Here is a 27388-nt window from a genome sequence, read left to right on the forward strand (position 1 = left end):
GATGGATACAGCAGCAGGTTGGTAGCACTCTGGGCCAAATGACATAAACAGTGGAGAGGGTGTAGTTGGATTTTCTGGGCTGTCCTGGACCTCTGAAAATTGCTCGCCAAAATGCTACGTAGCAGCCGCCAGCCTCCCATTGCCAATCCATCCAGTCCATCCGTACCGCCGCCAGCAGGGCCAGTTGCCAAATCTGGGGGCGGCTCCAGTTGTTCACCGGGGGAACAGCTGGGCATTTCAAGCAACTGGGCAGGTGTGATTGGCTGCCACGATAATCTCACGGCTGTGCAAATCTGACTGCCGCCACCATCACGGCTGGCCAGCATTATCACCACCGAGTTTAGAAGTGCAAACAGTGCAATAGTCCCTGGAAAACCTGACACTACAAATACAGCAGACAGACCAGCGCTCAGATGAATAAAAGAATGGACTATAATACCCTCAGTCTGGGAGCAACCGCACCAGGCGCAACAGAGAGGTCTCAGCACGGGACCCTTAGGGTGGCCAAGTTTCAGGGTCGAAAGGACAGGTGCAGAAGGGTGCAAGAGATACGGGCAGCAGGGCAGGAGTGAGGGAGCACGGGCCACATTGCGGACTGTTGCTTGCGGCTAGCCGGGAAGTATCGGGACCCACTTTCAAATTTTCAAGCAACCCCAGCTCGCCCCGGCCGGCCTGCTGCACAGGCCAGCGCCAGGCCAAGGAAGGCCAGGAGGACTGAGCTGGCCTGGACTGGATTTATTTTCTCGCACTTGTTGTCTTCAACTCCCTTCCCGCCGGCCTAGAGGATTTCCATCTTTCCTTCCCTTCCTTTTCTCTTTCTCCTATCCATCTCCACTCCATCATCAAAGAACTTTAGCATCTTTGATCAGTCAGACATCCAAAATGTCGCCCAACGACAATGTCAAGGTCTTGGGCATGCCCGTGAGTACTCTCGTCCCCCAATGCCGCAGCCCGTCGCCCTTCCCAGAAAAATTGCCTCGCCCCAACAGCCGAGGCAACAACATCGCGAGCTTCGCAACACCCAGCCCCATCATCTCGACCCTCGCCAGCCATGCCAATTGCTCAAGGAAGATCCCCTCGACCTCCTTGAGATGGCTTTGTGCTTGGTCTCGACGGTTTGGTGCTGCTGGTGCCTTATCGCGTCGCTCGAGAAAAATCTGTCCTCCGTCATGTGAAAGCCCAAAACCATGTCAGAGCTCAATCGCTGACCACAATCATCGCAACAGCCCTTCGTGGCGGACTTCTTGAGTACGTATTCTCGACAACCGCAACTCCCAATACCTTGCCATCGATACGGTTCTGCTGTGGACAAGGCCTTTAACGGCCTTGTTGACAGCTGTGTTGTCGCATTGATAGCTGGCTGGCGGGCCTCCAGAAGCTTGCCCGAGCCTGCCCCCCCCCCCCAGCTCGGACTAGAGACAGAGCTCAAGCTAACTGTCACCTCCAGTGGGTGGTGTCTCTGCCGCCGTCTCCAAGACCGCCGCCGCTCCCATTGAGCGTATCAAGCTCCTCATCCAGAACCAGGTACGTGCTCTCTGCCATTCAGACAATCTGGGTCCCCATTGCGTCATTTGTCTGTTCCGTCTGTGAGACTTTGGATCGCTTGCTCGGCCCGGCACCGCAAGCATCACAATGCTGCCTCTACTTCTGCCACCAAAGCTGCGCCAGTCTCGGAGTCGTCAACCCAGACCTGATGTTGCCTCGCTTGAAACCCCTTAGTTGCTGACCCGAACGCTCTACAGGATGAGATGATTAAGCAGGGTCGTCTGGACCGCAAGTACAACGGCATTGTTGACTGCTTCCGTCGTACCGCCGCCGATGAGGGTGTCATGGCCCTGTGGCGTGGCAACACCGCCAACGTCATTCGTTACTTCCCTACCCAGGCCCTGAACTTCGCTTTCCGCGACAAGTTCAAGAAGATGTTCGCCTTCAAGAAGGAGAAGGACGGTTACGCCAAGTGGATGGCTGGTAACCTGGCCTCCGGTGGTGTAAGTTTCCGCCCCAAACGCCTCAAGAAGGCTCTGTCCGCTTCGAGACTTGTTTACTGACCTGCCCTCCAGGCCGCTGGTGCCACTTCCCTGCTCTTCGTCTACTCCCTTGACTACGCCCGTACCCGTCTTGCCAACGATGCCAAGTCCGCCAAGAAGGGTGGTGAGCGTCAGTTCAACGGTCTCGTCGACGTCTACCGCAAGACCCTCGCCTCTGACGGTATTGCCGGTCTGTACCGTGGTTTCGGTCCCTCCGTCGCCGGTATCGTCGTCTACCGTGGTCTCTACTTCGGCATGTACGACTCCCTGAAGCCTGTCCTGCTCACCGGTACCCTCGCCAACAACTTCCTCGCCTCTTTCGCCCTTGGTTGGACTGTCACCACCGGTGCCGGTATTGCTTCCTACCCTCTCGACACCGTCCGTAGGCGTATGATGATGACCTCTGGTGAGGCCGTCAAGTACTCTTCCTCCTTCGATGCCTTCAAGCAGATCGTCGCCAAGGAGGGTGTCAAGTCCCTGTTCAAGGGTGCTGGCGCCAACATCCTGCGTGGTGTCGCCGGTGCTGGTGTGCTGTCCATCTACGATCAGCTCCAGCTCCTCCTCTTCGGAAAGGCCTTCAAGGGTGGTTCCGGCTAAGCGCTTCACCTCAAGCTCTCAAGCGCGCTTCCATCTCTCCCACTGTACAAAAAGTAGCACTCGTGCGACGGTTGGAGGGGTAATCGGGGACGACAGTTAGGTGACAACTTCCTTTGGATGCAAATGACTGGACTGGGTCAAATACAAAAAGGAGCGAGATGATAGATCTGGTGGAGGGGCCGTGGCCTCCTGCCGCCGCTGCCATGCGGCGCGGAGGAGCCAGCCTCGGCTCGCGGTCTGGGTTTTTGAGCATGCCTGGCGTTTACATAGTGATGAGTCGTCTGGGTGGCTTTTAGACCCTCCGTTGTAATTTACAAGAGTTCTTCCCAATCTTTTCCCCATTGTGCATGTGTGCGCTTTGCTTTGCGAGTCTTGGTAAACGGCCTGATACGGGTAGGCCAGTGTCGGTGTCAGTGTCACATCGAGATTGATACAAGGCAACATGGTCGCTCCATACATACATGACAGACAATGCAATAGAGATTCTTGACAAGACGCTTTTGCCCCAATTCACTTACATACCTCTCTCAATTAGCTGCCTGTGTACTTTCATTCGGCCTCTGGCGGGCGCTAGCCAGCCTATTTCGAGTTGTGACATTTTGTGTTGACAACATAGGTAGGTCCAAGACTGGAAGGAGACTGTTAGAACATGATTTACCAGTCTACTTCAGAAATCACGAGTCAACAACACTGCAGAGCCTGAGGACACAGCTATGAAACAGCTTTTTAGTACATGAGAATCTAGTAGCAGAATTTGGGATAGAGGGTAGATGCTCGCTAGCACTAGTAACTACGAGCTAGTCTATGGATGTAATCTTGCGGGACAAGTGTGGTTATTCGGCCGAAGGGCTCAGCTCTTAGAGGTCATTTGGTACTATAGTAGTTCTTGAATCCGTGAGGGTTGTGTGACTATATCTTGGGCTGTGGGATTTTATATCCTAGTTGGATTTGTTGTGATTTCATTGAGGGCACACATGGGCTTCATCTAGAGATAGGGCATGGGGGCTGTAGGAACACCTTTCTCAGTGTTTGTTTGTTTCTATTTGTGTACATGGCGAAGGCGTACGGTCCCTTCACACAATGGTAGATGGGCAAAGACCCAGCGTTTAGAGAGAGAAAAAGGAGAAAAAAACCACAATGCCAACAACCCAAATCTCTTCAGTCCAGATCTGGAGGCTCAAGCCTCGGGTCAAGCTCGTCCTGGTCCCATCCCGTAGAGAGCCTCTCATTCACGCCGTAATCCACCACGTATGGGCTATCATTATCGCCCTCAAACGAGGTGTGACCAAAGCCATAGTCCATCACCCTTGCGTATGCCTTCAGCCAGCGCCCCTGGCGGTGGAAAGCCAATGACACCCGGTAGTCGTGGGTATTCCGCCCGTAGTTCCTGACATGGGCGTACACGAGGACCAGAGAGATGCTCAGGTGCCCCCCGGCGGCCCTGGCCCGCTGCCTGAGGTCCGCCAGCAGGGCCCAGTACTCGGGGTCCCGCGAGTGCGCCTCGACAAGGTGCCTCACGACCTCCCGGGGCCCCGCGGCCGCCTCCCACCCGACCGCCTGGCAGCAGCAGCGCTCCTTATCCCCCCTGTCCCCGTCCCACTCTTCCTCGTCCTTTTTCGGCGTCTCGATGAACTTATAGTCCCACGGGATGAGGACCTCCAGCGTCCGGAGGCCGGCCATCTCCCGCAGCTGGCGGAACGCCAGGCCCACGGCCCTGTCGTAGATGACCTCGCCGCGCCTGCGGCCTTGGCCGGCGACGTGCCACCTGCGGACGCCGAGGTCCGGCACGCGCATCCCCCGGGACCGCAGCGCGTCCTCGAAGTACTCCCAGTGCCGCCCCGACCCGATGCACCTGTTGGCACAGAAGTCCACGCCGGGCTGGTACCAGGCCGGCGGCGAGAGGTCGCGGTGCGGCAGCTGCACGGCGACGTGCCTGATGAGGGCGTAGTGGTCCCGGCCGATGGTGTGCGCGAAGACGGCCATGGCGGCGATGCCGTTGTACGCGCTGAAGCGGAATGTCGTGCGCCCGTAGAGGTGCGCGGCCGCCTCGGCGTGGACCTTCCTGCTCAGCCGGAGGACCTGCGGGTGCTTGGCCCTCCAGCCGCGCGTGACGCGTCGGCTCTTGCGGCTCGTGGCGTCGGGGGGCGGGGGCGGGTCGAGCCACAGAGGCCCCGGGCCCCAGATCCCGAGGAGGGGGTTGGTGTCTGCGAGCCAGGCGGGGCGCTGCCTGTCTGGGCCCCAGAGCTCGAAGGTGGTCGGGGTGTCGAAGAGGTGCTCGTAGACGAGGAGGCGGAGCTCTGCGGGCAGGTCGTCTGTGAAGCTGAGGGTTTGCTTCTGCGCTGGCTGGATGGGGGGGGGGGGGGAGGAGTTAGTGTTGCTGGTTCTTAAACGGTGGAGGAGGATGACATTGTATTGTTGTCTTCAGGTGGGACTTACGAATGGCCGAGCAAACTTGCGCTCGTTGAAGAGGGCAGGGAACCTGCTGTACTTATTGATCTGCTGTATGCTGCAGGTCTGCCATGGGCGGTCGGACGGCTCGTTACTGAATTCGTGAACGTCAGCATTAGGTGCCTAGGTGCTGTTGGAAAATTGTGATGACTTCAAGTAAGCATGGTGATGTCGAGGGATCAAGACTTACCACCATCCGTCGGATGCCATGATGAGCAGTAGTATCTGCGTAAATACCCTGAGATGGATTCGATGCCCAGGTGTGTTTGGCCAATCAAGGTTGGCTGGTAGTAGGCAGATGAGGTTGGATTGTGGAAGAACAGAAATGGGAAAGAAGCCTGGTTCCTGAGCTAGATAAACTTGTTTGGATACAAATGCCTTTGTTGGTTCCTGAGGCAACCTTGGAATGGGAACCTGAAGAGTCTCGGTTGCTCTAAGCAGACTGTGAGTAGGCACAGTGACGTGGAGGTTAGCTGACAGCTGATGAATTAGATGCAGCTGTGCTTTGATGCCTTTGAGTGTTCTTGCAATACGGAAGGATAAGGCTGAGTCGCTTGGATTTCCCCAGATGATTGCGTGTTTGAGGAGAGTCAGAAGTTGTCTATGTCCTACGAAACTTTCGAGACCACAGCAATTTTTGTCTGAGGAAATTTGTGTGGACACCGTCAGACCAACCTACCCATAGCCCGTGATAGCTTCAGCCTTAGCAGGCTGATAGTCCTACTAGCACTGGCTTAGCCTCAAGTGTACTGGTGCAGAGTTGCCAGCATGGCCTGACGCTAAGGCAGGCAGGCTTGTGGAGTGACCTAGGTAGAATGGGTGGCTTTGGAAACACGATAGGGAGGGATATGTAAAGTAGAATGAACTTTCACCGTCCCGAGCATTACATGTCGAAACTGGATGTGGAGAACACGGGTCGGGTAGACATAGAGATCACGGTGACCATTTTCACTTTTGGGCTGGCAAGGTAGTGGAAACACAGCACATTTGCCCTTTTCTTTTGACAAAACACTGGTGTGGGCCATCGATATGGTTAGAGAACTCTACCATGGGAGAAATGGACCAAACAACGAACAGTTCATTTGTGACGGTGTGGCGGAGCAGATCCACCGGTTGCCTTCGGACCTCACTTACTCCAGGGTATCTTCAGAAAAAGTCCACGCCACCTAACATCTTGCTCGCGTCTCCCTCGCGGGCCATCCCCCCTCTGCATCAGTTGGACTCCTCCAACAACCCCTCGAGGACACCCAGGTTGGCCAGTTTCTCAACCCACTTGTTGGCCAGCGGCATGTAGTTCTTCTTCCGCCCGGTGCAGCTCTCCTCGTCCTGGCGTATGAGGCCCATCTCCTGGTTGTACTCGCTCTGGATCCGGGCCTGCTCGGTCTCGAGGCGCCGCACAAGATCAAGCCCCAGGTCGTCCTCAGCCCCGGCCAGCCGCGACTCGTCCGGCTCGGTCTCGTCGAGCATGGCCCATGACACACCATACTGCCGCAGCTGGGGCTCGCTGACGGTCTCGAGGTAGAAGCGGCCCTCGGCCGGCTCGGGCGCCGCGTCCAGGGGCACGTCGGCGCGCGCGACGGAGAGGGTCTTGATGTTGACGGCGAGCTCCCTGCGCAGCGCGGCGGCCGGGCTCTGGCAGATGGCCAGGATGCTCGCAAAGTCCCCCGCGACGCTGAGCTTCTTGACCAGGCCCCCGATGGCGAGCGGGATCCACGCGTCGGCGGCCGCGTCGCCCAGGCACACGGGGTTCCACTCCAGGCCGTCGAGGATCCAGACCTTGCCGTCGAGGGGCACGAAGGCCTTGTAGTGGCAGGCCTCGTCGTCCTTGGCCTTCTTCTTCTTGGGCTTGGCCTGCTTCTGGCTCTTGGGCTTGCGCTTCCCGCCGGCGCCGGCCCGGGGGGCCCTCTCGGGCTTGGGGACGCCCTTGCACTCGTCGTACTCGTTGGAGAGGAGGAGGTCCGCGTTAAGGAGCTCGAGACGGCGCGCGTAGGCGTTGTGGATGGTGCGCATGCTCGCCTCGGACTCGAGGAGGTAGCCGCGCTGGAAGGACGGGAGGTCCTGGGTCGCCCTCTTGAACTCGCTCAGCTTGTCGCCCAGCTGCACCGCTGGCGAGTTCATCAGGATGTTGAGCAGGGCCACGGTGGCGCAGCCGTTTGCCATGGTCTGGTTGGCGAACCAGAGGGGCTCGGGGACGTCCTCGGTGCCCTCCTCGTCCTCGTGGGCGTACTTGCACAGCAGTACGAAGCCCAGCACGGGCTGGGGGAGGAAGTCGACGTCGTCTACGGAGAAGAGCTCCGTCACCTTGATGTCTTGCACGCCGAGGTCGCGGAGCAAGCCGTTGAAGAAGGCCTGGGGGTGTGTTAGTCACGACACGGAATGGCTGCATACTTGTGTATATATTTGTTTGCATTACTTACCGGGTCAGACTCGATCTCCACCCATGCCTTCCAGTCATTCTGCTCCGTGTCCCTGAGGGGGGCGAGTGTCGCGCGCAACAGGTCCTCGGGGGGGATGCTGAGGCTGTGTTCAAGACTGCTCTCCGTTCGAGCTGCCTGGGTGATGATGGTTGATGCTTTGGTGGCAGCACCCCTCTGAGGCCGGATTCTTTTCTGGTCGGGCTGGGCAGCACCAGAAGAGGCAGGACTTGATCGCTTGGGGGCCATGCTCGCAGATGTGATTGACTGTGTTGGGTTGAGGATGACGGTCCGAGGTTCGCCTCATTGAAGAATGACGGCCGTTGAAATGCAGCGCCTTGGGAAGAAGTACAAATACCTGCCTCGCTGCCCAAAATGGCGGCTCACTTATCGATAGGGAGTGCGATGATATGTCTCACAAAGGCGCTGGACCATCTTGACAATGGAATTCGGGCATGCACCTGAGGGCTGGTGCTTCATTGAGTTGGACGAGCACAAACGGGAGAGTGCGAGGGGACCGTTGAGGAAGTTCAGCCAGCATGTAAGGTCGGGCAAGGGTCGCAGTACAACTTGGGCTTGGCCGAACGACGATTATATCGCTCAATTCCTCCCACACAGCAGGCTATATCCAGCAGAAATGAATTGAGAGCATTTGATCCAGTGAGGGCTGAATACTTCCTCGTCCATACGAGGCATCAGAGGTGCTGTGGCAGGCAGCAAAGCTTGTACGAAACGGAATGCTTTCATTCATGGCGACCTGGATACATTGTACATGTACCGTTGACAAGTACTCCGTAGACACATGCTTTGGTGGTGGCATCTGATCCAATCAAAAAGGTGGCCAGGCAGGTGGGCTCCAAGCTGGGCAGCTGGGCTGGCTGGGCGGGTCCAGGGGCCCACTGTACAGCTATACCCCTGCAACTCTTAGCCCGCCCTGTCATACCAGAACAGGTCCTTCTTTTTTTCAGTCGCGTCGACCGACTGCTCTGCCCTCTTTGTTGACGTCGCGGGACTGGTTGCCATCCAAGACTTTTGGACACGCCCACACAAATCACCACCACCCCATCCCTCAACCCGAACGGTGCGCCTGGAGGCTGAGTCTGGCTTGAAGTGTTCTCCGTTTACGATATGATGACCTAGCAAGAAACGTCAGTCCCCCCTTTGCCCCCTCGATTCGTCCTGTCGCAACTCGTCTCCCTGACCGTCCTCGCAGATATCGGCCGCCGAGAGCTTACCACCACGACGACCACCGCCGCTACCACCCCCCTCTCTCGCGACAGACACAGATCGACCTTGCTTCCCTCGATAGTAATGCTATGAATGAAACACCAGAAAGGGTCACGGGGGCGTTCCCCGCCACCCCTGCCACCAACATCCGAGGCAGAGCTCCTCCAACACCAGACGGGACTCCCGATCGAGGGCTGCCCGCCAGGGGGCCCGCTGCGAAGCCGCTGCCTCAAGCTCCCGAGAATGCGCGACGACAGGACCAGCCCACGAGCAACCCTGTCATACCACTCACAATCCTCGATGCGCCCACACAACGCTTCTATGCCGTCGGCTTCTACGTGGCCCTCGTGGCTTGGAAGCTCTACGAATGGGTCGGCCTGATGGAGGACGAGGCCAGCTCGGTCTGGCTGTTCCTCAAGTGGAACGTCATCGACCTCATATTCATAATGGGCCTCCCCGAGCTCAGGATACCATGGCTGGAGCTGACACAGCCCGCCTGCCTCGTCCTGTTCTTTGGGCACGCCGTCTTCAACTTCATCTTGATGTTCAACATCACGGTACGCATTGGCGGCACCCGGCTCTCTGGCCCATCTGCTGACTCTCTTGCAGGCTGGTTTTACGGCTGCCCTTCTTGCTTTCCTCAAGGTCTTCTACGACCGGGAGTTGGCCATATCCGAGCACTACGTCCAGCCGGCGCATGTCCTGCATAATGCCTCTGTGATCCTGGGCAAACAGATTATCAACATCTTGCCCGAAGGGTATGTGTAAAGTCACTGTGGCCGCCGATGACGATGCTAACATCTTGTAGCTCTGCCGTTCTCAACCCTGATGGCAAGTCGTTCTGCCTCGGAGACTCCCAGCCTACGATCACGCTGCCCATGCTGTTCAACGAGACCGTCCCCGTCGAAGTCGAAGTCATTCGCATTGACCTGGACACGAACTCGCAAGAGATTCTCAAGCTTGGGAAAGACCAGATCAGGAGTATCACGAAGATGGCCAAGAGACGAGCGGACAACCCAGACGAGCCCGACGTCCAATTCGACTATCCGGTGAAGAAGCCCGGTGTCTACAAGCTGGGGAGGGTTCTGGATGAGTACAAGTTGGAGGTCCAGCGCCTGACTGGCAACACCTACGTTGTACCATGTCCAAAAGCTCGCGTTCTGCCCTCGCCATCCTCGGACCGCTGCCTGGGCGACCTGTCCGACTTGTCGCTGCAGGTCGAGGGCACGCCGCCACTGAAGATTGTCTACAGCCAGATGATCAATGGCAAGGACCACAGCTTCCACTTCCAAAGTTTGCAGCCAGAGGGTTTCTCGTCACCACTCATGGGCGCAAGTAGGTCTTCGGCCCTGGTGCTTCCGGATGACGACTCTTACGTCACGTGGGCTCGAGCACAGATTGTGACCGTGGGCCTGAACGAGTCGATGAACGCCGGCGGAGAGTGGCAGTACTCTGTGGACGAGGTCCAAGATGCTTTTGGCAACGTCGTTAAGTACGCGTCGCCGGCAGACGACCCAGAGATGAAGCCGAAGCCGAAGCATCTGGTGCAGCAGTTTAGCGTCAAGGACCGACCGACAGTGAGCCTCTTCGATTGCAACATGCGCCATCCCATCAAGGTTGCCAAGGGCAAGTCTACGAGCCTGCCCGTCAAATATGAGATCGCAGATCAGAAGCACAACGCCAAGCACTCACTCACCTGGCTCTTCTCACCTATCGACACCTTGACTAAGAATGGCGATCACGGTGAAGCAGCCACACTGGGCACCTTCAATGCAAAGAAGGCAGATGACGTGCCAAAGGTCTCAGCCCCCGGCTTATACACCCTCAAGACCGTCTCGGCGGGCGCTTGTGAGGGTGAGGTGCAGGAGCCCTCGTCCTGCCTCCTGCTGAACCCGCTCGAACCGAGCCTCGTACTGCGGTCCACCGACATTCCAGACAAGTGCGCAGGTAACTCCATCGGAGTATCCGTGGACTTTGACTTTGTCGGAACTCCGCCGTTCAAGGTCTCTTACAAGGCGATTCACAACGGTTCCCCCGAGAGGAGGAGCTTCAAGGCGAACAGTATGAGGCACCAGGAGGAATTCATTCCCACCGTTGCAGGCACCCACAAGTATGTATTTGAGTACATCAGGGACAGCGTATACGGTGATATTGCCCTCACCGGACCAGACATGGTCCTGGAAACCACAGTCAAGCCTGTTGCTTCGGCCAGCATTCGGAAGCCTTCCGAGGTCGTCAACGCTTGTCTGGAGGAGGAGGTCGAAGTCGACGTTGTACTGCAGGGCGAAGCGCCTTTCACGCTGGAATGGGAGCTCGTCCACGACGGCAGGAGGAGACAGCACAAGATCTCGGACATCCAAGACAAGCACGTCAAGCTCAAGACACCGCCGCTGACGCAGGGCGGAGAATACTCGGTCGCCCTGATCGCCATCACGGACACGTCGGGCTGCCGCGGTTTCCTGCAGGACGAGATGAAGATAGCCGTGCGGCGCCAGCGGCCCCGCGGAGGGTTCGGCCAGCTGGACGGCAAGTTCAGGACGAGGACCCTGGAGGAGGCCAGGGTCAAGCTGCCCGTGCGCCTGAGCGGGGAGGGGCCGTGGGACCTTTACTACAAGAACGTCGACGAGGGCGAGACGGCGCAGCTTAAGAAGCGCACGCTCAAGTCTGGCAACGACTTCTTGACCGTCGACAAGCGCGGTGTCTACGAGATCGTGGACGTGCATGATAACAGGTGCCCCGGGCTGGTCGACCCCCGGGCCAACCAGTTCGCGGTCGACTGGCTTCCTCGGCCGGAGCTTGGCCTGGTCATGACGCCGAGCATCAAGGTGGAGCGGGAGTTGGTCTATTCCAAGAACGAGGTTTGTGAGGGAGACATTGACGGTTTCGAGATTGCTCTTAAGGGTGAGTTCTTATTGTTTCTGCACGCATTGTGGAGTTTTGTTTACTAACCTCAAGCAGGCTCGCCGCCATTCCACGTCGAGTACGAGGTCAAGCACAAGCCTGATGCCGGTGGTGTCTCGACGCCCCAGAAGAAGACCGTCGACGCCGCTCTCGGCAAGGCCTCCATCCAGATGGACACAACAAAATCTGGTCTCTATGCATACAAGTTCACCGGGGTACAGGACAGCGTTTACGTTGACAACAAAAAGCTCAGCCCAGTCACGTTGCACCAGACGGTCAACCCCAGGCCCTCTGCATCCTTCACGAAACCCGGCCAGACGTACAAATCCTGCATGGCGGACCAAGACATCGAAGAGAGCATCCCCGTCGAGCTGACGGGCACGGCCCCGTTCTCTTTAGAGATCGAGATCAAGCACCAATCTGGCGCAGGCCTCGAGACGTACCGAATCCCATCCATCCCGACAAACAAGTTCGACGTCCGCATCCCCCGCCAGTACCTCAAGCTCGGCGGCCAATCCGTGCGCATCCGCCAGGTGGGCGACGCCCACGGCTGCCGGAAGACGTACGACGCCGGCGGCCCATCCGTGCAGGTCCAACTCTACGACGCGCCGACCATCTACGAGCTCGAGGGCAGGCAGGACTACTGCGTGGGCGAGCGCATCGGCTACACGCTGTCGGGCACGCCGCCGTTCGAGGTCATGTACACCTTCGACGGCTCGCAGCGCAAGGCCAAGTCGCCGACGACGAGCTTCCGGCGGCTGGCCGAGCACCCCGGCACGTTCGCGATCACGTCGATCAGCGACCGGGCGTCGGAGTGCAACTCGAACGTCAACATCACCAAGGTGATCCACCCGATCCCGACGGTCAAGATCTCCAAGGGGCGGACGTCGCGGGCGTCGATCCACGAGGGCGGGGTGGTGGACATCCTGTTCGAGTTCACTGGCTCCCCGCCGTTCGAGTTTGTGTACACGCGCAGCACCAACGCGCGCAAGGGCCAGCGCAGCCAGGTCCTCGAGACGCGGTCCGACAACAGCTATGACTTCTCCAAGGTCGTCAAGGCGAGCCAGGAGGGCACGTATGAGGTTATTTCTATCCGGGACCAGCACTGTTCGTTCCAGACTGCGCAGGTCCACGGGGAGACTGGGGATAAGCGGCTGCAGTATTGAGGCGTGTCGGCCCGTGGGATGGGGGTGTAGAGGTTGGCGGGGGATGGGGGGAATTTTGAGAGCGGAGAGGGGAAGGAGGCGGTGGAAAAATGGATTTATCGTAAATACCCAGGCAGTCAGTCGGTCAGTCAGTGTTGGGTGGAGCTTAGATGGGCCACGGTTTGTTCGGCTGGGGTTGCATGAGCATGGCGTTTTTTTCTCTCTTATGTTGTGAGGCATTTCTTGTGCCATGAAAAAATGAATGGAACTACACGTTTGATGCAGAAAGCATTGCCGTCTGTGATACGGAATCGTGCTGGTGCCAGACTGTGAGGGGATAAGTGTGAGTGGTTTTGTTCTGAGGGTGGTGTCGTTTTTGGTTCATATACATCCCAATGGCATAGAATTACATTCCATTTAGACTTGTTTACTATAGATGTTCCTTTTTTTATAAAAGAGAGGCTATTCTCTGGTGTTTTTGGGCATTGCTCTGGAACCTCCTTCGTCTCTTCTCCTTGGTTGTGCTCTAGCTGGTTGTGTTGGTTTGTTGATGAAGGAACGATATTGTGCTTATTACTGACTACCTACTTAAGTAGGTACCTGGGTAGGTGGTGTAGTGTGAACCTTAGTAAACCGTTGATCTGCTTTTGAACTGCTTCATGATTTTAGACCGTTTGAAAGAATAAACGGTCATATTCCCCCTTACTTGCGTGCGTGCGCGGTCGACTGGTTCCAGCGGTAGTTGAGTGGGCTGAGGTGCGCCAGACCCCTGCAGGCCCTGTTCCACCTAGCACCAGCCCCCATAGAAAATCGACGTGACGTCCATTCTTCCAACAGATTCGCATCCATCTCAGAACGCTCGTGGCACATCGCAGTCAGTTGTTGCCATGTTTGCTCTTAAACGACCAGCCGTGGCTGGAAGATCCTTTTTGAGTGTTATCTGGACTGGTAAAAGGTCAATTCCTGGTCTTGTTGCTGTTGATAGATCCTTTCTGGGTCCTCACGCATCCTCCACCTTGAATCACGCGCGTCCGTTTTCATCAGGCAAAGCAAGGATGGCGCCGCTTCTTGCACAAAACTTCCCCTCCAGCGGCTTTGAGGTTATAGACCCGTCTGTCAAAATTGAAGAAGAAACCCTGTCGTTCTACGATTCGCGCATGTTTTATCCGGTGCGAGTGGGTGAGGTCTTCCGGGAGCGCTATCAAGTTGTCGCCAAGCTAGGCTACGGCGCACATTCTACAATCTGGTTGTGCCGCGACCTTCAGTAGGCTAAGTTCTATTTTCTTCTTAGACGAGCTTCTGTTTCTCATTTCTAACATTCCCTGCTCCGAAGTGATGACCTCTACCGGGCTCTGAAGGTGCATATAAATACGCTTCAGTATAACCGCGAGCTTGAAATATACCAACACCTCAATAGCCCAGCCTTGCAGCAATCGGACCATGGCGGCAAAGACCATCTTCGAGAACTCTACGACTATTTCAGAATTGAGGGACCGCATGGAACCCACGACGTCTTTGTAATGCGCCCCTTGGGGGCCGCCATTAGGGACCTTCAGCAACTCGTGCCGGACCGCGTCTTTGATTACCTAGCCGTGCCCGATATGCTTCTTCAAATCCTTCCTACCATTCATTTTCTGCATACAGAGGCGAAAATCACTCACTCGGGTTTGTCATTCCAATATCATCCATATCTATCGCTCTTGCTTTTCCCTCTCTTTTCTTTTTTGGAAGAAAAGAAAGACGAAAGACGATGGAAATAAAAGTACAGTGTAATATGGTTCAATAGGCATGTGCTGATATGATCCCAGACATCCACACCGGTAACTTGCTTCAGGGCGTCAAGGACGAGCAGCTATTTGCAGAAATCGAGGCGGACGAGCTCAGCGGAACCCCTTGCCCTCGCAAAGCCGGAGACAGGACTATCTATACCTCCCGATCCTTCCACGAAGTAGTGGGCCGCCTCTATCTTTGCGACCTCGGAAACGCCCTTTTTGCCGGTGAAGATGTGAGGCCGGCCATGCCCGTACAATATCGCGCACCCGAGGTCATCCTTGGTATGGAATGGGGCCATGCTATCGACATGTGGAGCGTTGGTATGATGGTATGTGACGGTATCCGCCGCTTCAGTATTCGACAGTCACGGGCAAGTCTAACTTGACTGTTTGTGCAGGCATGGGATATGATGCAGCCTGCGGACCTGTTCAAAATTTACGATCCGGAGGACGAGTTTCTGAACAATGCACACCATCTTGCTGCAATGATTGCGCTTCTTGGTCCACCACCACGTGAGTTCCTGGATCGCAGCCAGGAATCCTTAAAGTACTGGGATGAAAACGGTCAGTATCCCTCCCCCCCAAATTGGTCAATTCGCAGCTAATGAGGACTCTGTTTTCATGTAAAGGTAACTGGAGGGATATCGTGCCTATACCAACCAGCAGGACATTTGAGTTCCTCGCGACGAAGCCAGAGGATGGAGAGGAGAGGGAATTGTTCCTCAACTTCATCTCGGCACTACTGTGGTGGGTTCCAGAGGAGCGACTTGATTCATTTCAGGTGTTCTCCCACCTGTGGATACATCGCGCCATGCAAAATATTCAGCAAGCTGAGGGTGATGGATCTAGCCAGGGCGGAACTGAACCACCCCCGCCTGGTAGTGGTTGATAAGAGCTTGGTATGGAACAGGATGGCAGTCACCGTCTTTGATAACGTGGAGCCAGACAGGATGAGCTCGCGCCTCCATTTGTATGGGTAAATCACCGAGTCACCACTGGCATTGCAGGCTCATCTATGAGTCACTCAGCGAAGGACTAAGAGGATGACCAGGCTGCTGGAAACAGTAGTAATTATAACATTAGAGACCGGATATTCGCACCCGCAAAAACAGAGGGTAATACACCCATACTAAGCAACTTAGAGATTAAAATACTCAGGTTGGCACCAAACCAGTTACTTTATAAGCTTGTCTTATAAGATATTATCCTAAAGGAGGTTATCCTAGAGGAGGTTATTCCATTAGAGGTTGTCCTATAGGACCTCAGGAGGTTGTCCTATGGGAGGTTATCTAATAGGAGGTTATCTCATAGGAGTTCATTCCTTGGGCTTGGGTGTACCCTCCATTTTTTCGGGTGCGAATATCCGATCTCTAACATTAAGAGTTCATTAATTTTCACCTTAAGTTGTTATTCTAGTCCGTGCAGCGAGACTTCAGGATATGGCACCGCTTGGGCAGTAGAGGTTAGCCAGGAGGCCGGTCCACCACGAGGTCCGGGACTCGGAGTGAGTGTAGACTTGCTCGAGTCCAACAGGGCGCATGGCCCGCATTACGTGCCCTAGTAGTATTTGTCCGTACCGATTGGCAAGATAGGTCTTCTTCCTCGTCGGCATCCATGAAGTCTTCCTGTCTCCTGAAGTCCACGACCTCCTTGAGCTTAGCAACTGTGCATTGTTCCTGAGGCACCGCCGTCTGTGATGCGGTTCATGCTGGTGCCTGTGAGGAAGACGAGCCTGTTTGTTGTCCCAAGGTGAGTGGGTAGGTGATGTACATGTCCGACCATGGCGCTATAATCTGTAGTAGGGAGAACGGACTTGTAGCTCCTGTGGTCCCCCATGCCTGCTCAGACGACTCGACACATTGATGGAAGGGGTTGCCAGTGCCCAGGTGCAGCTCGGGCCCTCTCAGCAAAGGTTGATCTCTTCCTCTGTGAGATCCCACTCTTCCCAATCGCGGCAGCCTTCCTCACCCATCATATTCGACTCATTGGGCCATATGACCGTCTTGCTTTCAACATAGACAGGGCCGACTACTTTGTAGTACCCAGGCTTTCCTCCTACTGGGCGAAGGATTGAAAGTGTCCCGCAGCCGTAGATGAGGGCGAAGCGATCACCTTCCTGTGTGATCGGTGGCGCTAAACCGTAGTATCCCCGGCTCAATAACACGAACCGTCGACGGCCTCTCATCCAAATGTGCTCAGCCAGTGTCTTGAGCGAGGGCTTCTCTGTTCCTGGTTCGCTTCGCTTTGAGACCGGGATGGCCGAGTCTGGCTCTGGTCCCGGTATGTATGATTGCAAAAGCTGCGCAAATGCTTGGCGCCAGGTTGACCACTCTTCGAAAGTCCCAACATAGTGATAGGGGCAAAGCACATCGAAGAAGGCAAAGGCTTGCCGCCCGTCGTATGGTCCCCCGTTCATGCTTGACGCCGCTACGACCTCCTTCCAGAGCGAAATCACGTTCTGAAGTGCCAGGCTTCTCTGGTCATATTCGCAATACGGCTCTTGTGTGGTAGAATATTCGACAGAGCCTAGAATCAAGCCGCGAACTCGGAGATTAGAGTTATTTTCTGTGAATGTGAATATTTTCGGGTGTTCACCCATATCTGTCGTGAGGGGATATGTGATTTTGGGATCCAGGTCCCAGCGTGGAACCCAGGAAGGGATCGCCTCGGCCACTGGCATGGTGGGACTGGCCAGACTTTCCTTGTTGTGCCTTATGTAGGAGAGAATATCCAGGTCTCCGGTCTTCTCTATGTACTTGACGGCAAAGTCGTGGTATATCTCCTGAAATGGTCGTTTATAGTCTGGCTCAAGCTGCAGATCCGCAAAGACCCTGTCGCTGTTGTCCAAGGCCATGAACGCGTAGATCCTGTCCCGTGGATCTGATAATTCGAGCCACCGCTCTTCGAACAGCATCTCCAGTGTTGATACTGAATCTGCAAATGTGATGTCTTTGTCGAACAAAGTGGCCTCCTCTGGGCGGCGACGAGCGAAACTGTTGGAATGATGCGATGGCAGAAGAAGTGGACTTTCTCCGTTCTGTGACTGGATCGCACGGTATCCTCTACGGCTGAACCAATAGTCTACTCTCAGAATATCAGTCCATTTCATTCGGACGGACGCCCATAGGACACAAGCATCATGCCCAAGTGATGCTTCCTGGAGCACCCACCCTCGCCGGAACCACGGGTGATCTAACATCACGTTCCATCCTAGCCGCCGGTGAGAATCAACTACAATTGTATCATTTTTTGTTGGAAAAGGGAAACTTCCTGGCTTGCTTAAGAAATTGGGATCTTTTCGAACATTTTGAATCATGAGGTTCACCTCGTCGACCAAGCCAGCAGCTTGCTGGGCATGTTCTTGGCCTTTCATGCCCAGACATATCAGTGTTCGTTGCGACGCCGTGTATATTCTGCCCATCGCAGCAACCTGGTGCCCCTTTTCGGTGTCGTCCGACTGGTTGATGCAAATTCCGTCGGCCCATAGCCGCCGGGGTCGATCGGGTAGCCGGGTCTGCAGGAGCGCACGTCGCAAGCTGCGTGTGATTCGTAGCAGCTGCCCATCAATAATTATGACGCGGCTCTTTTTAGGCCGACCCCACACGTAGGAAATCGCTTCAAACTTGAAGGGCTCAGAATCGGCGTCGGCGATATCCAGTAGTTTTAGGCTTCCGGAAAGAGGGCATCGCTCGTCATCGTTGGGGCCGGGCTGCAGAACGAGTACTCTTGTGTGCTCACTGGTTGGCAGTGGAACAAGCTCGTATCGGTACGGTGCCATCACCGCGAGCTTCGATTGGCCGTTGTTGGGTTCAGGTTCTGCAGTCCCAGCCATCGTCAGGCTCTTCGATTGGCTTCGTTGAACGAAAAGAAAGGACTCAAGGCAACTCAGGTAAGACTCTTAGTAGAGGCCTGAGCGAGTTCAGAGAGTGCGACGACAAAGAGTGAAGCTGGCTTTCCGGAATGCTGCCCAGGTGTGGAATAAAGGGAGACATAAAAGTGCTCCACCCCGCTCGAGAGCGAGGAGAATTGAGAGCACAGCAGGTACTTATCACTGCTGAGAAGATTCCAACGGAGTGCTGCAACGTGTACGTGCCTAAGCCTTCTTCAACATGGTGGGTGACACAAAGTGTAAATACTTACTAAGTAGGTAAGTAGATTTAATGCAGGTCAGACTTCCCCTCTCTTAACGTCTCGTTTCGTGAGATTTCTCAGCCTGTCTAGAGACACTTTTGCCACCAAGTGCATCGAGGCACTTATAAAATCTCGCGCCTATAATATACTTTGCTCTTGCAGGTCATATAATCTCGATCACTCCCGAGCCGCCACTCATACTTGAAGTCGTGCTGTGCCTCCGTCTTACGCCGAAGAACTTGCCGCCCGACCTGCCCCCCTCTTTTCTCTTGGACTTTCCGCCCCCACCCCCGGGCGCTTGTGAGTTGGCATCTTCCCTCAGAGATGATTCGTCTATATGACTCCTGGGGAACACCCCGAACTTGCCCTTCGAAGTCGACCCGCTCCAGCACCACGCCTCCTTGCCGGCCTCGGCAGGCCACCCGACGTTGACAAGCTTCTCCCCCTTGTCGAAGCCAAGCCAGCCCTCCCTGGCAGCTGCGCCAGGATCCCACTTCCACTTCGCCACAGCAGTCACACCACTCCCACCCACCCCGTGTGGCAGGGGCGGTGCGTCGAGTCTGCCTGGCATGGGCTTTTCCAGCTCGACGATCTTGGCCGGGAAATATCCCCACACCCCGTCGTGCCACCCCGTACACCACTTACCTGCATATTTACCGGGGAACTCAACACCAATGACCCGCGAGCCCTCAAAGAACTGCAGCAGGCTGTCAGGGCCCTTCCCGTCCGGCCGGGGCAGCTTCTTCTCCCCATACCGCTGCACATGGCCCTTCACAGCCGTCGCAACAGGCAGCCTCGCAACCTCAGCCTCCACCTCGGGCGGGACGCCCCCGCGCTGCGGCGGCTCAGTAAGCCACACGTCAAAGTCATTAACCCGCGGGTCCGCAGCGAGCACCTCCCTCCCATACAGCACAGTCAACCCAGGGACGTCAGGCAGCGGCTGCGGGTGCGAGGCCACGTGGCGGAGCAGCTCGTCGGCGCCGCGGAAGACGGTGGCGTCGCCCTCGCGGACGACCCGCCCGGACTGCGCGCAGAACAGGCACCCGTAGAAGGCCTCGCCGGGCCGGGGCGCGCCCAGGTGCGACTTGTACAGCAGCCGGATGCGGAAGAGGAGCCCGCCGCCGCGCGGGAACGTCGCGCGCGGCATGCGCTCGCGCACGTCGAGCTCCAGCTCCGACCACGCGTGCCCGTACGAGCAGGCCTCGCACCGCGCCGTCGCCGCCGAGTGGCCCGCCACGTGGCCTGCCACGCGGCGCACGCCGTCCCCGTGGCCCGAGGCGCGGAAGGCCTGCGCGCCGGGGCAGAAGCCCCCTAGGAGGTGGAGGCTGCTGCGCTGGCCGATGGCCGTGTCTGGCTCGCGGGGCTGGGGGGTGGTGGTGGGGGAGGTTGCGGAGAAGTTTGTGGTCGAGGCGTGGTCTGAGATGGAGAGGACGGTGCGGGTGGCCCAGTCCTCTGGGGCTGGGTGGGCTGGTGTTGGTAGCGGTACCGGCACTGCTGCTTCTGGGAGGCGGGTGTGGTGGCCTTCTGGGGGCTCGAGGGCGGCTGGTGGGAGGGATATGGGCGAGAAGGAGCCCTTGGGGGGCTGGTGGGTCGTGTCTGCTGGCGTGATGGGCGTCCAGCCGCCGTTGCTGGTGCCGGGCCTCATGATGTGGGTTGAGCCGGTCCGGAGGGACGACATGCTCGTGGCGTGGCTCAGCGTCGTGCTTCGTGATGTCTCCGGGCTGTCGGGGCCGGACCCACCTCCCGGCGACGACGACGGGTCCACGCCGAACCTGCTCAGCTCCGAGATGATGGGCGTCAGCGCCGTGTCGAAGTTGATGAACGAGTGGCCCGCCCTCGCCCGGGGCACGGGCATGCTGCTGCTGCTGCCCGCCGCCACGGCCTGGTCCTCCGGGATGGCCGTCTGCTGGAGGCTCTGGATCGCCTGTAGCGAGTGTGGCTCGTACCGCGAGGGCGGCCGGTGTCCGTGATACCTTGGGTTGGGTGAGCCTGCCTGGTCGCTCACCCAGGCTGTCGTCCTTATGCCGGTGTGTGGTTGCGGCACGGGGAAATCGGGTATCTCGGATATGCTGCTGGCATCTGTCGCCGAAAGGCTGGGCTGACGTGAGAGGGTTGAGTTCTGGGGCGTCGGGGGGCCATGTATTCCCAGGCTCGACGATTCTCTGCTCTCTGGCCGGTCAGCCGTGTTGTAGTGTGTGATCTGAGGGACAGGAGGCGCCTCGCTGTCGGGCGTGTATGCCGGTGGAGGAAGTGATCCGACGCTGTAGGCGCTCGATGCCCGTGAGTGTACAGTGCTATTGCTCTTCAGGCTACGCTGTGAGCCCGTGTTCAGGCCGACCAGATCCCGCTTGCCAGGCGGGAGCCTCGTACGGGGTGCTGGGAGTGTCGCCTCGGATAGATCAGGCGGAGGAACAGGCGTGCTCTGTGCGATGCGATCCGGAGAGGACGCCCCTGGTGGCAGCGGAGGGGGCGATCCCAGTGCCCCTGTGCGGCCTCCTTTCCTTCCCGGGGGCGTTGGCGGCCTTGGAGACCGTGCCCCGTTCACTATCCGTGATGGGCTCTTCAGGGGCAGAGGAGGGAGGGGAGGAAGGGGTGGGAACTTGGAGGGCGAGGGTGGTGAGTAGGGCGGAGTGATGGCGGTGTCGAGCTTCAGCTTCTTGATGACATCGATCACGTCCATGGCGAGCGACTTTGTGGCCGCCTGCAGCTCGGCGAAACGCTCATGCACGAACGTGTCCGGCTCCGCGTAGTCCTCAAAGTCATAGAGGAGATGCTCCAGCTTGCGCCGCCTCTTTTCTATCGCGGCATCCTGGCCCATGCTCTCCTTGAACGCGTCGCCGTACTTGTCGACCTGGCTGTCCCAGAGGGGCTGCAACCTCTTCAGGGCCCGCTCGCCCTCCTTGACGACAGCCACCCCGGCCTTGCCCATGACCTGTGAGAGCTCGGCATCCTGGTCTGCAGCCCTCTCCGCGTTGGCCACGGCCTCCTTTCCTCGCTCGACCACCTCGTGGAAAGGGTTGAGGATCAATTCCTCGGCGTCAATGCCCATCTCTCCACGTCAAAATAGAAATAGCCACTCCCGAAGGGGTCTGTTCGCTGCTCACTGACCTCGGCCCACGGGCCGCGAAAGGTGGTGTTGAGGGGCCGGGGCGGAGCGGGACAAGATGGATCCAAAGTCTTGGAGATCGGTCGAGTCGGGGACCGTGCCGGGTTCGATCTCGAACACCGTGACAATCACGGTGGGAAGTGATGCTTGCTGCACCACTAATATAAATAGTCCGGACGATTCACTCTGGTCCCCCACTGCATATCACCTTGAATATATCAGCTGATAATAACAAAAACGGAGGAACACGAAAAAAAAAGAAAAGTAACAGAATGCCGGGCTCCTCGGCCTACAAAAGAGGAAAAGGGCAAAGAGGGACGAGGAAACCCGTTGGTTAGATGAGGAGACTCGGTGTCCATTAGGCCCTGGCGGCATGCATCTGGCTCCCCTGGGCCCGGAGAGGACCCCTGGCCACCGACATGGTCCAAAATTTCTCCCAAAAGCTTACCATCCTGCCGTCCAGGCACGAGTGACGAGGTCTGCCAGCCAGCCAGGCCAGCCAAGCCCAGCCCGAGCCGGGCGCCACCCTGTCGCAGGATCCACCTCGCAGCGTACCATCGATCACAAAAGGCGTGCGCGGGACACGCCCATTGGAGCGGACCCCCAAGAACTGGCTCGGTCGGCCAATTCGGCCCCAGGTGGCCCCCCCCAAGCTCTACATGCCCGTCCTGCGTGCTAACTAGGCCGTACTTTGACTTTCCGGCCGCCGCCAATCTGCGTTGTCCTCCACTCGAATCTTACTCGCCCACACGCATGTTTAGTAGGAGACGCGGGCTGGGAAGAGATGATGACGAGAGGCAGGCGGGCTCGTTATTCGGTGGATGTGTGATGTGACTTGACTTTGGGCCAGGTTGCCCAATAGGGCGTCGTGAGTTGGTCCCTCTCTCCCTTTCCCCCCCCGGAATACGATTTCACGGCTGGCCGGTTGGTGAAACCGCTGTGTGACAGGCATTCCGGATGCGCGTCTTATCACACCAGCCGCTTCACATCCGCGTCCCTAGGGCGGAGGGGTGATTATGCGCCGGGCGTGGGTTCCGCGTCCGATAGTTAGCCCGCCGTGTGTGGGGGTGGTGTGAGTGAGTGAGTGAGGGAGTGAGTGTTTGTGAGCGTGGCGTCTCTAAACAGTTCATCAACTAACATCCTTCTAGACCACCACGATCCCCCGGGGCCCACCCCCGTCCAATTTGAAACTACGCCGCCAAATTACCCTCCGTAGTCCAGTCCCGCATTTGTTTCCATCTTGTCACGGCACCAGTTCATCCGATACTTGTTGATGATGATCGGGCGGGCCAGATTTTCTCATCGTTTGAGATACCAAGGTTTGCATTGGGCTGCCAGCTGGCGGGGCGGGAGTGCTAAGCCTTGATAAGGGCCGGGATGTCCATGCTTGTGGCTCAGGCGCGCCGGCTCGACTGAAGCACGAGCCTGAGGGACGGCCCGGCCAGTACCAAACAGACGTGGCGGAGATAAGAGCCACTGACACCACGGCAAATAGCCTTGCATTTTGGTTGTTCAAGGCGCAGCGGCGATAGATTTGAAGAGAGACTTCTGACATGTCTTTTGCCTCTTGGGCGATCTGACCATTTGGGCCTACCATGCACCAGGGCCTGGAGAACCTGGTACACTCTTTAAACATGGTATTTGAATGTGACCACGGAAAGGTTATACTTGATTCGAGCCAGACTCTCATACGCAAGGCACCTGCCCGAGTGCTCCGCTCGTTAATTTCCTTCACCGCGGCAGCTTGACAAGTCAACTCGGAAATGGGCAAATAGCTAACTTAGTGCATTTGTGAAATGAGCTCCGAACTAAGTAGCGGTTAAGACTGAAAGAGACTGTCCATCCTCTGTATGGCCTTCATGGCGACCTCCCCCATGCTTGCAGGCGATGACACGTTATCCGGATGATGACAGAGTTTTGGGTTGACTGCCTCGTGAGATTTTCTCAAGTTGAACAATCAAATGTCAAGTATACTATCAACGTAAGGCTGAGGCCACAAGCACCTATCGTATTATAACTATCCTTATCGACATCGTGTCCTTTCAAGCGCTGGGTCTTGAGCTCTTACCACCGTATAAAGGCGCCATGTATGTCCTCGGACGTATACGGAATAGAAGCGAAACCACATACTATCAACGTCACCGGGATGGCCGTTGTAGTCGGGGAACGTGGCCTGGAACGGGGAAGCAAAAGTTTTCGTGTCGTCAACCTGTCCTCCTTGGTCAACAAAATAACGATCTGGGTGACTGAAAATGGAGAACGTTAGAAATACACGGTTGAAATACCGCCCGTCGATTTCGAACGTTGCATGGTTGGCTGTCAGTGTGACGAAATGTCCTGTGCCATTTCACCACATCAAGAGCGTCATAAAAGAGTTTCATTGGCCCGTTTCTTCTGGTTTTCCCTTTGTTATCATATGTGTGGCCAGGCGTGTTGTGTGGTTCGCCAAACCAACGAACAATTGGCCATTGTTCGGCGCTTTGAGTGGCCAGAACACACAACCTGAGGCTTATGCCTAGATCAGATGAAAGCTACCAGTCACAGTTTGCAGGTGCAGGTGTGGTTTACTAATGGAAGACATTGAGCCTTTCCAACACGTGTCGAACCAAACGGCCAGCAGGGGTCATATAAAGCCAAAACCTGAGTCCATCGTCTTTGCACAAATATCAGGGCTGCAACGTTACCACAATAATTGCCACCACACCAGCCATTTGATACAGCTGTGGAAGTCCGAGTGTGTTGAAGCAACCTGAATCAATAAACAGAATGGCGTCGTCGCCGGCGAGGAAGTCTCCCAGCGATACCGCGTCCACCCAGGACTTGGCCGATGCCTCGCCCAAACCACGCATCGCCTCGGGCACCCTGCCACCCCAGGCAGCCCAAGCCCCAGAGTTCATCCCAGGTGAGGCATACCAGCTTTTTATTCTTGGACCAGCTTGATGACGGCAAACAAGGTGACCGAAAGACGTCAGATGTCAGCTCCGAGAGAGAGGAGGCCGCCGAGAAGAAGAAGAGAAGCAGGACGCATAGGAAGCGCCCGAAGGCAGAGAGTGAGGCCGAAAAGCAGGCGCTGAAGAAGAGAGCGATGGACGAGGAGTGGTGGTCTGGGGATGATGTTTTTGTACCTGATATGCAGGGCAGCGAGGACGTTGTTTGGAGCGACGATCAGAACTGAGGGGTCGTCCATTCGGACATCGCAGCTTTGGAAGCCAATCAGTTGAAATCCAAGATTTTGTCCGCGTTTGAGAGCTTGCCAACGAGTTCCATTCAATTCTCGTTGAGTGAGTCCCAGCCCGTAAAATTTGGATGTTTGAAGTTACCTTGCCTTCGAGAACGCTTCTCCATGAGGCTGTGCATGGAGGCAAGGCAATTACATGGGCACAAGGAAGAGCCGATTGCTTTTATTGGGGAGAGACTCAAATTGCCGCGGATAAACAAGAGAAGTCGTACGTAACTGTCCTATCATCTACCTGGCTGCTCGGCTACTCGGTTCCAAAAATTCCGACCAAGAATTCCGACCTATGAAAGTGTGTTTGCATGACGTGTTGTCTGATCAAATCTCGAAGCGAACGGTGGCATTGGGATGTGTGACTCGACCTTGAGCTACATAAGAAATGAGCCGGGGTAAAAACAGGTTGCCCTAGAACCTTTCCAAGCGATGCATTATTTCTTCTTTCCCTCCCTCATAAGAGCCTGGAATTTCATGAACTTCTTGAAGTCGGCCTCGGTGATCTCACCTTCGTCCACGTCTCCAGTGTCCAGCTGAGCGGCACTTGCTTCACCCGCCGGCTTTGCATCGCCACCACCTTCATCCTCATCCTCGGTCTCCGAGTCATCACTACCCTCACTCTCTGAACTGGTCACAGGCGGGTTCGGGTTGCGCGAAGAAGACCCTTTAGGCGCTGGCTTAAGCGAGGACGGCCGCGTGTCATCAGCGTCCTGGTAGATGTCGTTTCGCCATTGGTCCCTCATAGCAATCTCGTCATCTCCACCCTGGAGAGTTCTCTTCAAGTAGCAATCAAATTCTTTTGATCCCTTGGCTACTGTCTCAAATTGTGCCTTCCCTAACACAGGTGTCGGCTGACCCGGACTGAGGTGGGCGGCCTCGTGCTCCACAAGGGCGATGGCTGTCTGGCAGGCGTTCCGTATTTGTCTGGTGTGTCGTCAGGACTAGGACCTCACTTGAAGAAAAGAGTAACCCAAAAGGACTTGGAAGAAACACTGACCTTCCATTCCAGGTGTTAAGACCATCTTTTCGAAGACGTTTGTAGTGACTCGAGGCAAACTTGAGAATCCCCTTCTCCTTGATCTTGAATTGCGTAACTCCAACTCGCTCCTGCTCGTCCCGAGCACGCTTTAAGAAGACCTGATACAACTTCAAGGTTGTCTCTAGATCGATCGGTGGGTAATACAAGCTCAATTGGATCCGAGATTTAAACGCTGGGTCGATGCTGCCCACACGGTTGGTTGTCAAGAATAGGATGCCGGCATAGTATTCCAGACTGCGCAAGAAGACACTGGTGACAGCGTTTCGTCTGAGGTCGGTCTTGTTCCGTTTCGCAAGGAAGACGTCTGCTTCATCGAGCAGGAGGACGCAACCCCATTTGTACGCCAGGTGGAAATTATGATGCAAGTTCTTCTCGACTTCCATGGCTGACTCTCCGATGTCTCCACAGGTGATGGGAAATAGCGGCCTCTTGGTCTTATCGGCGACGCACTCGGCCGTTGATGTCTTCCCAACCCCTGATGATGAATTAGTAAAAGCAAATGTGGCTAGAATAAGCACGGAACAATGATGATTACATCCTCACCTGGTTCGCCGTGTAAGAGAATTATCAGCCCGGCTCCTTTACCTTTCACCAAGTCTAGCGCGGGTCCAACCGAGTGATGACCTTGCCCGGGACCTGACCTCGCATTCTCATGAGTCTCGACGAGGGCTGCTATGGTCTTTTTATGTTCCGGAGAGAACATAAGCTCGTCGAAGTTGTTGCTGAAATGCACCTCTGAGAGGTCTTCAGTATTCAGCGTCACCCACTGGCGACTTCGCAACACAAAAGCATGAACCCACTGCGGGAGCAATATGAGATCCTCTTCCTTGATGTCTTCTTCGACAGGGCGGGGCCGGAGGAAATCAGCCACATTAATATTCGAGGGGCTCGCCCAAGAGTGATTCATGACCAAGTCTTTGAAGATAACGTCTGATCCACAATGACCCTCGGCCTCAATCGAGTGGTGGCAGAATGGCGGCATTATCGTCTCGCGCTCGTCGATCTGCGTAAAATCGTCGAGGGACACTTTGCTACGAAGCTGCCAATCGGGCTCCTGGTTCATTGCCAACGTGACGTCCACGATAACTTGAGCGTCTAGTTGTTGAGGTGGCTCGTCTCTTGTCTTGCCCCTGAGCATTTTGTGAGAAAACGGTTTGCGCGTTAGCTGCAAGTACCTCCGCCCCTGTTCCTCCAATCGCTTATAGCTAGCTTCATGCTCCTGGTCGAACTTGAGCGGGAAGATCTCCAGAGATGTGATTGCCTTACGGCCCGAATACTTTCGAATCAAGAACTTCTTCAACACTGGTACGTAGCTTGTCCCGTCGAAACACAAGCTGCAGCAGTCAACCGCA

At 56.3% G+C, this 27388-nt stretch overlaps 9 protein-coding genes across 9 annotated transcripts; 4 read left to right on the plus strand and 5 right to left on the minus strand.

The window, feature by feature from the left end:
* The first annotated feature begins 198 nt into the window (after positions 1–198).
* Positions 199–2952, plus strand: KVR01_007441 (uncharacterized protein). Its single transcript, XM_044793817.1, has 5 exons — positions 199–921; positions 1227–1248; positions 1448–1524; positions 1743–1988; positions 2061–2952. Exons 1-5 carry the CDS (start codon positions 883–885, stop codon positions 2622–2624), a joined length of 948 nt encoding a protein of 315 aa, XP_044643694.1. The 5' UTR covers positions 199–882; the 3' UTR covers positions 2625–2952.
* Positions 2953–3692: 740 nt separating this feature from the next.
* KVR01_007500 (uncharacterized protein) lies at positions 3693–5268 on the minus strand (the record flags this gene model as incomplete). Its single annotated transcript, XM_044786442.1, has 3 exons — positions 3693–4967; positions 5061–5159; positions 5224–5268. 3 exons carry the CDS (start codon positions 5266–5268, stop codon positions 3783–3785), a joined length of 1329 nt encoding a protein of 442 aa, XP_044643753.1. The 3' UTR covers positions 3693–3782.
* A 798-nt stretch (positions 5269–6066) lies between these two features.
* KVR01_007266 (uncharacterized protein) lies at positions 6067–8205 on the minus strand. The gene is made up of 2 exons (XM_044794884.1): positions 7490–8205; positions 6067–7421 (listed from the first exon to the last, which is right to left on the minus strand). Exons 1-2 carry the CDS (start codon positions 7733–7735, stop codon positions 6285–6287), a joined length of 1383 nt encoding a protein of 460 aa, XP_044643519.1. The 5' UTR covers positions 7736–8205; the 3' UTR covers positions 6067–6284.
* A 259-nt stretch (positions 8206–8464) lies between these two features.
* On the plus strand, positions 8465–13189 carry KVR01_007186 (uncharacterized protein). Its single transcript, XM_044785201.1, has 5 exons — positions 8465–8634; positions 8700–9270; positions 9323–9471; positions 9522–11614; positions 11672–13189. Exons 2-5 carry the CDS (start codon positions 8803–8805, stop codon positions 12778–12780), a joined length of 3819 nt encoding a protein of 1272 aa, XP_044643439.1. The 5' UTR covers positions 8465–8634; positions 8700–8802; the 3' UTR covers positions 12781–13189.
* Positions 13190–13622: 433 nt separating this feature from the next.
* KVR01_007515 (uncharacterized protein) lies at positions 13623–15629 on the plus strand. The gene is made up of 5 exons (XM_044793499.1): positions 13623–14023; positions 14093–14424; positions 14568–14860; positions 14930–15095; positions 15161–15629. Exons 1-5 carry the CDS (start codon positions 13647–13649, stop codon positions 15418–15420), a joined length of 1428 nt encoding a protein of 475 aa, XP_044643768.1. The 5' UTR covers positions 13623–13646; the 3' UTR covers positions 15421–15629.
* Positions 15630–15718: 89 nt separating this feature from the next.
* On the minus strand, positions 15719–18740 carry KVR01_007223 (uncharacterized protein). Its single transcript, XM_044789274.1, has one exon. The coding sequence runs from the start codon at positions 18361–18363 to the stop codon at positions 16435–16437; it is 1929 nt and encodes a 642-aa protein (XP_044643476.1). The 5' UTR covers positions 18364–18740; the 3' UTR covers positions 15719–16434.
* Positions 18741–18825: 85 nt separating this feature from the next.
* On the minus strand, positions 18826–21711 carry KVR01_007643 (uncharacterized protein; the record flags this gene model as incomplete). The annotated part of the gene is made up of 1 exon (XM_044786524.1): positions 18826–21711. One exon carries the CDS (start codon positions 21709–21711, stop codon positions 18826–18828), a length of 2886 nt encoding a protein of 961 aa, XP_044643896.1.
* Positions 21712–24534: 2823 nt separating this feature from the next.
* Positions 24535–24943, plus strand: KVR01_007246 (uncharacterized protein; the record flags this gene model as incomplete). Its single annotated transcript, XM_044793675.1, has 2 exons — positions 24535–24670; positions 24723–24943. The coding sequence occupies 2 exons, from the start codon at positions 24535–24537 to the stop codon at positions 24941–24943; spliced, it is 357 nt and encodes a 118-aa protein (XP_044643499.1).
* Positions 24944–25431: 488 nt separating this feature from the next.
* KVR01_007249 (uncharacterized protein) lies at positions 25432–27174 on the minus strand (the record flags this gene model as incomplete). The annotated part of the gene is made up of 3 exons (XM_044792335.1): positions 25432–25921; positions 25995–26511; positions 26580–27174. The coding sequence occupies 3 exons, from the start codon at positions 27172–27174 to the stop codon at positions 25432–25434; spliced, it is 1602 nt and encodes a 533-aa protein (XP_044643502.1).
* Between the last annotated feature and the right edge of the window lie 214 nt (positions 27175–27388).

Source organism: Diaporthe batatas, assembly GCF_019321695.1.
Source record: "Diaporthe batatas strain CRI 302-4 chromosome Unknown Contig00008, whole genome shotgun sequence".
NCBI lineage: Eukaryota > Fungi > Ascomycota > Sordariomycetes > Diaporthales > Diaporthaceae > Diaporthe > Diaporthe batatas.

Excerpts from the sequence above, each read along its gene's own strand:
- KVR01_007515 (XM_044793499.1), top strand. The coding sequence starts at position 13,647 with ATGTTTGCTCTTAAACGACCAGCCGTGGCTGGAAGATCCTTTTTGAGT. Across the intron at positions 14,425-14,567 it reads GGCGAAAATCACTCACTCGG|ACATCCACACCGGTAACTTG; the intron begins GTTTGTCATTCC and ends ATATGATCCCAG. Across the intron at positions 14,861-14,929 it reads TGTGGAGCGTTGGTATGATG|GCATGGGATATGATGCAGCC; the intron begins GTATGTGACGGT and ends CTGTTTGTGCAG.
- KVR01_007266 (XM_044794884.1), bottom strand. The coding sequence starts at position 7,735 with ATGGCCCCCAAGCGATCAAGTCCTGCCTCTTCTGGTGCTGCCCAGCCC. Across the intron at positions 7,422-7,489 it reads TGGAGATCGAGTCTGACCCG|GCCTTCTTCAACGGCTTGCT; the intron begins GTAAGTAATGCA and ends ACACACCCCCAG.
- KVR01_007186 (XM_044785201.1), top strand. The coding sequence starts at position 8,803 with ATGAATGAAACACCAGAAAGGGTCACGGGGGCGTTCCCCGCCACCCCT. Across the intron at positions 9,271-9,322 it reads TCTTGATGTTCAACATCACG|GCTGGTTTTACGGCTGCCCT; the intron begins GTACGCATTGGC and ends ACTCTCTTGCAG. Across the intron at positions 9,472-9,521 it reads ATCAACATCTTGCCCGAAGG|CTCTGCCGTTCTCAACCCTG; the intron begins GTATGTGTAAAG and ends AACATCTTGTAG.
- KVR01_007441 (XM_044793817.1), top strand. The coding sequence starts at position 883 with ATGTCGCCCAACGACAATGTCAAGGTCTTGGGCATGCCC. Across the intron at positions 922-1,226 it reads TCAAGGTCTTGGGCATGCCC|CCCTTCGTGGCGGACTTCTT; the intron begins GTGAGTACTCTC and ends TCATCGCAACAG. Across the intron at positions 1,525-1,742 it reads AGCTCCTCATCCAGAACCAG|GATGAGATGATTAAGCAGGG; the intron begins GTACGTGCTCTC and ends AACGCTCTACAG.
- KVR01_007223 (XM_044789274.1), bottom strand. The coding sequence starts at position 18,363 with ATGGCTGGGACTGCAGAACCTGAACCCAACAACGGCCAATCGAAGCTC.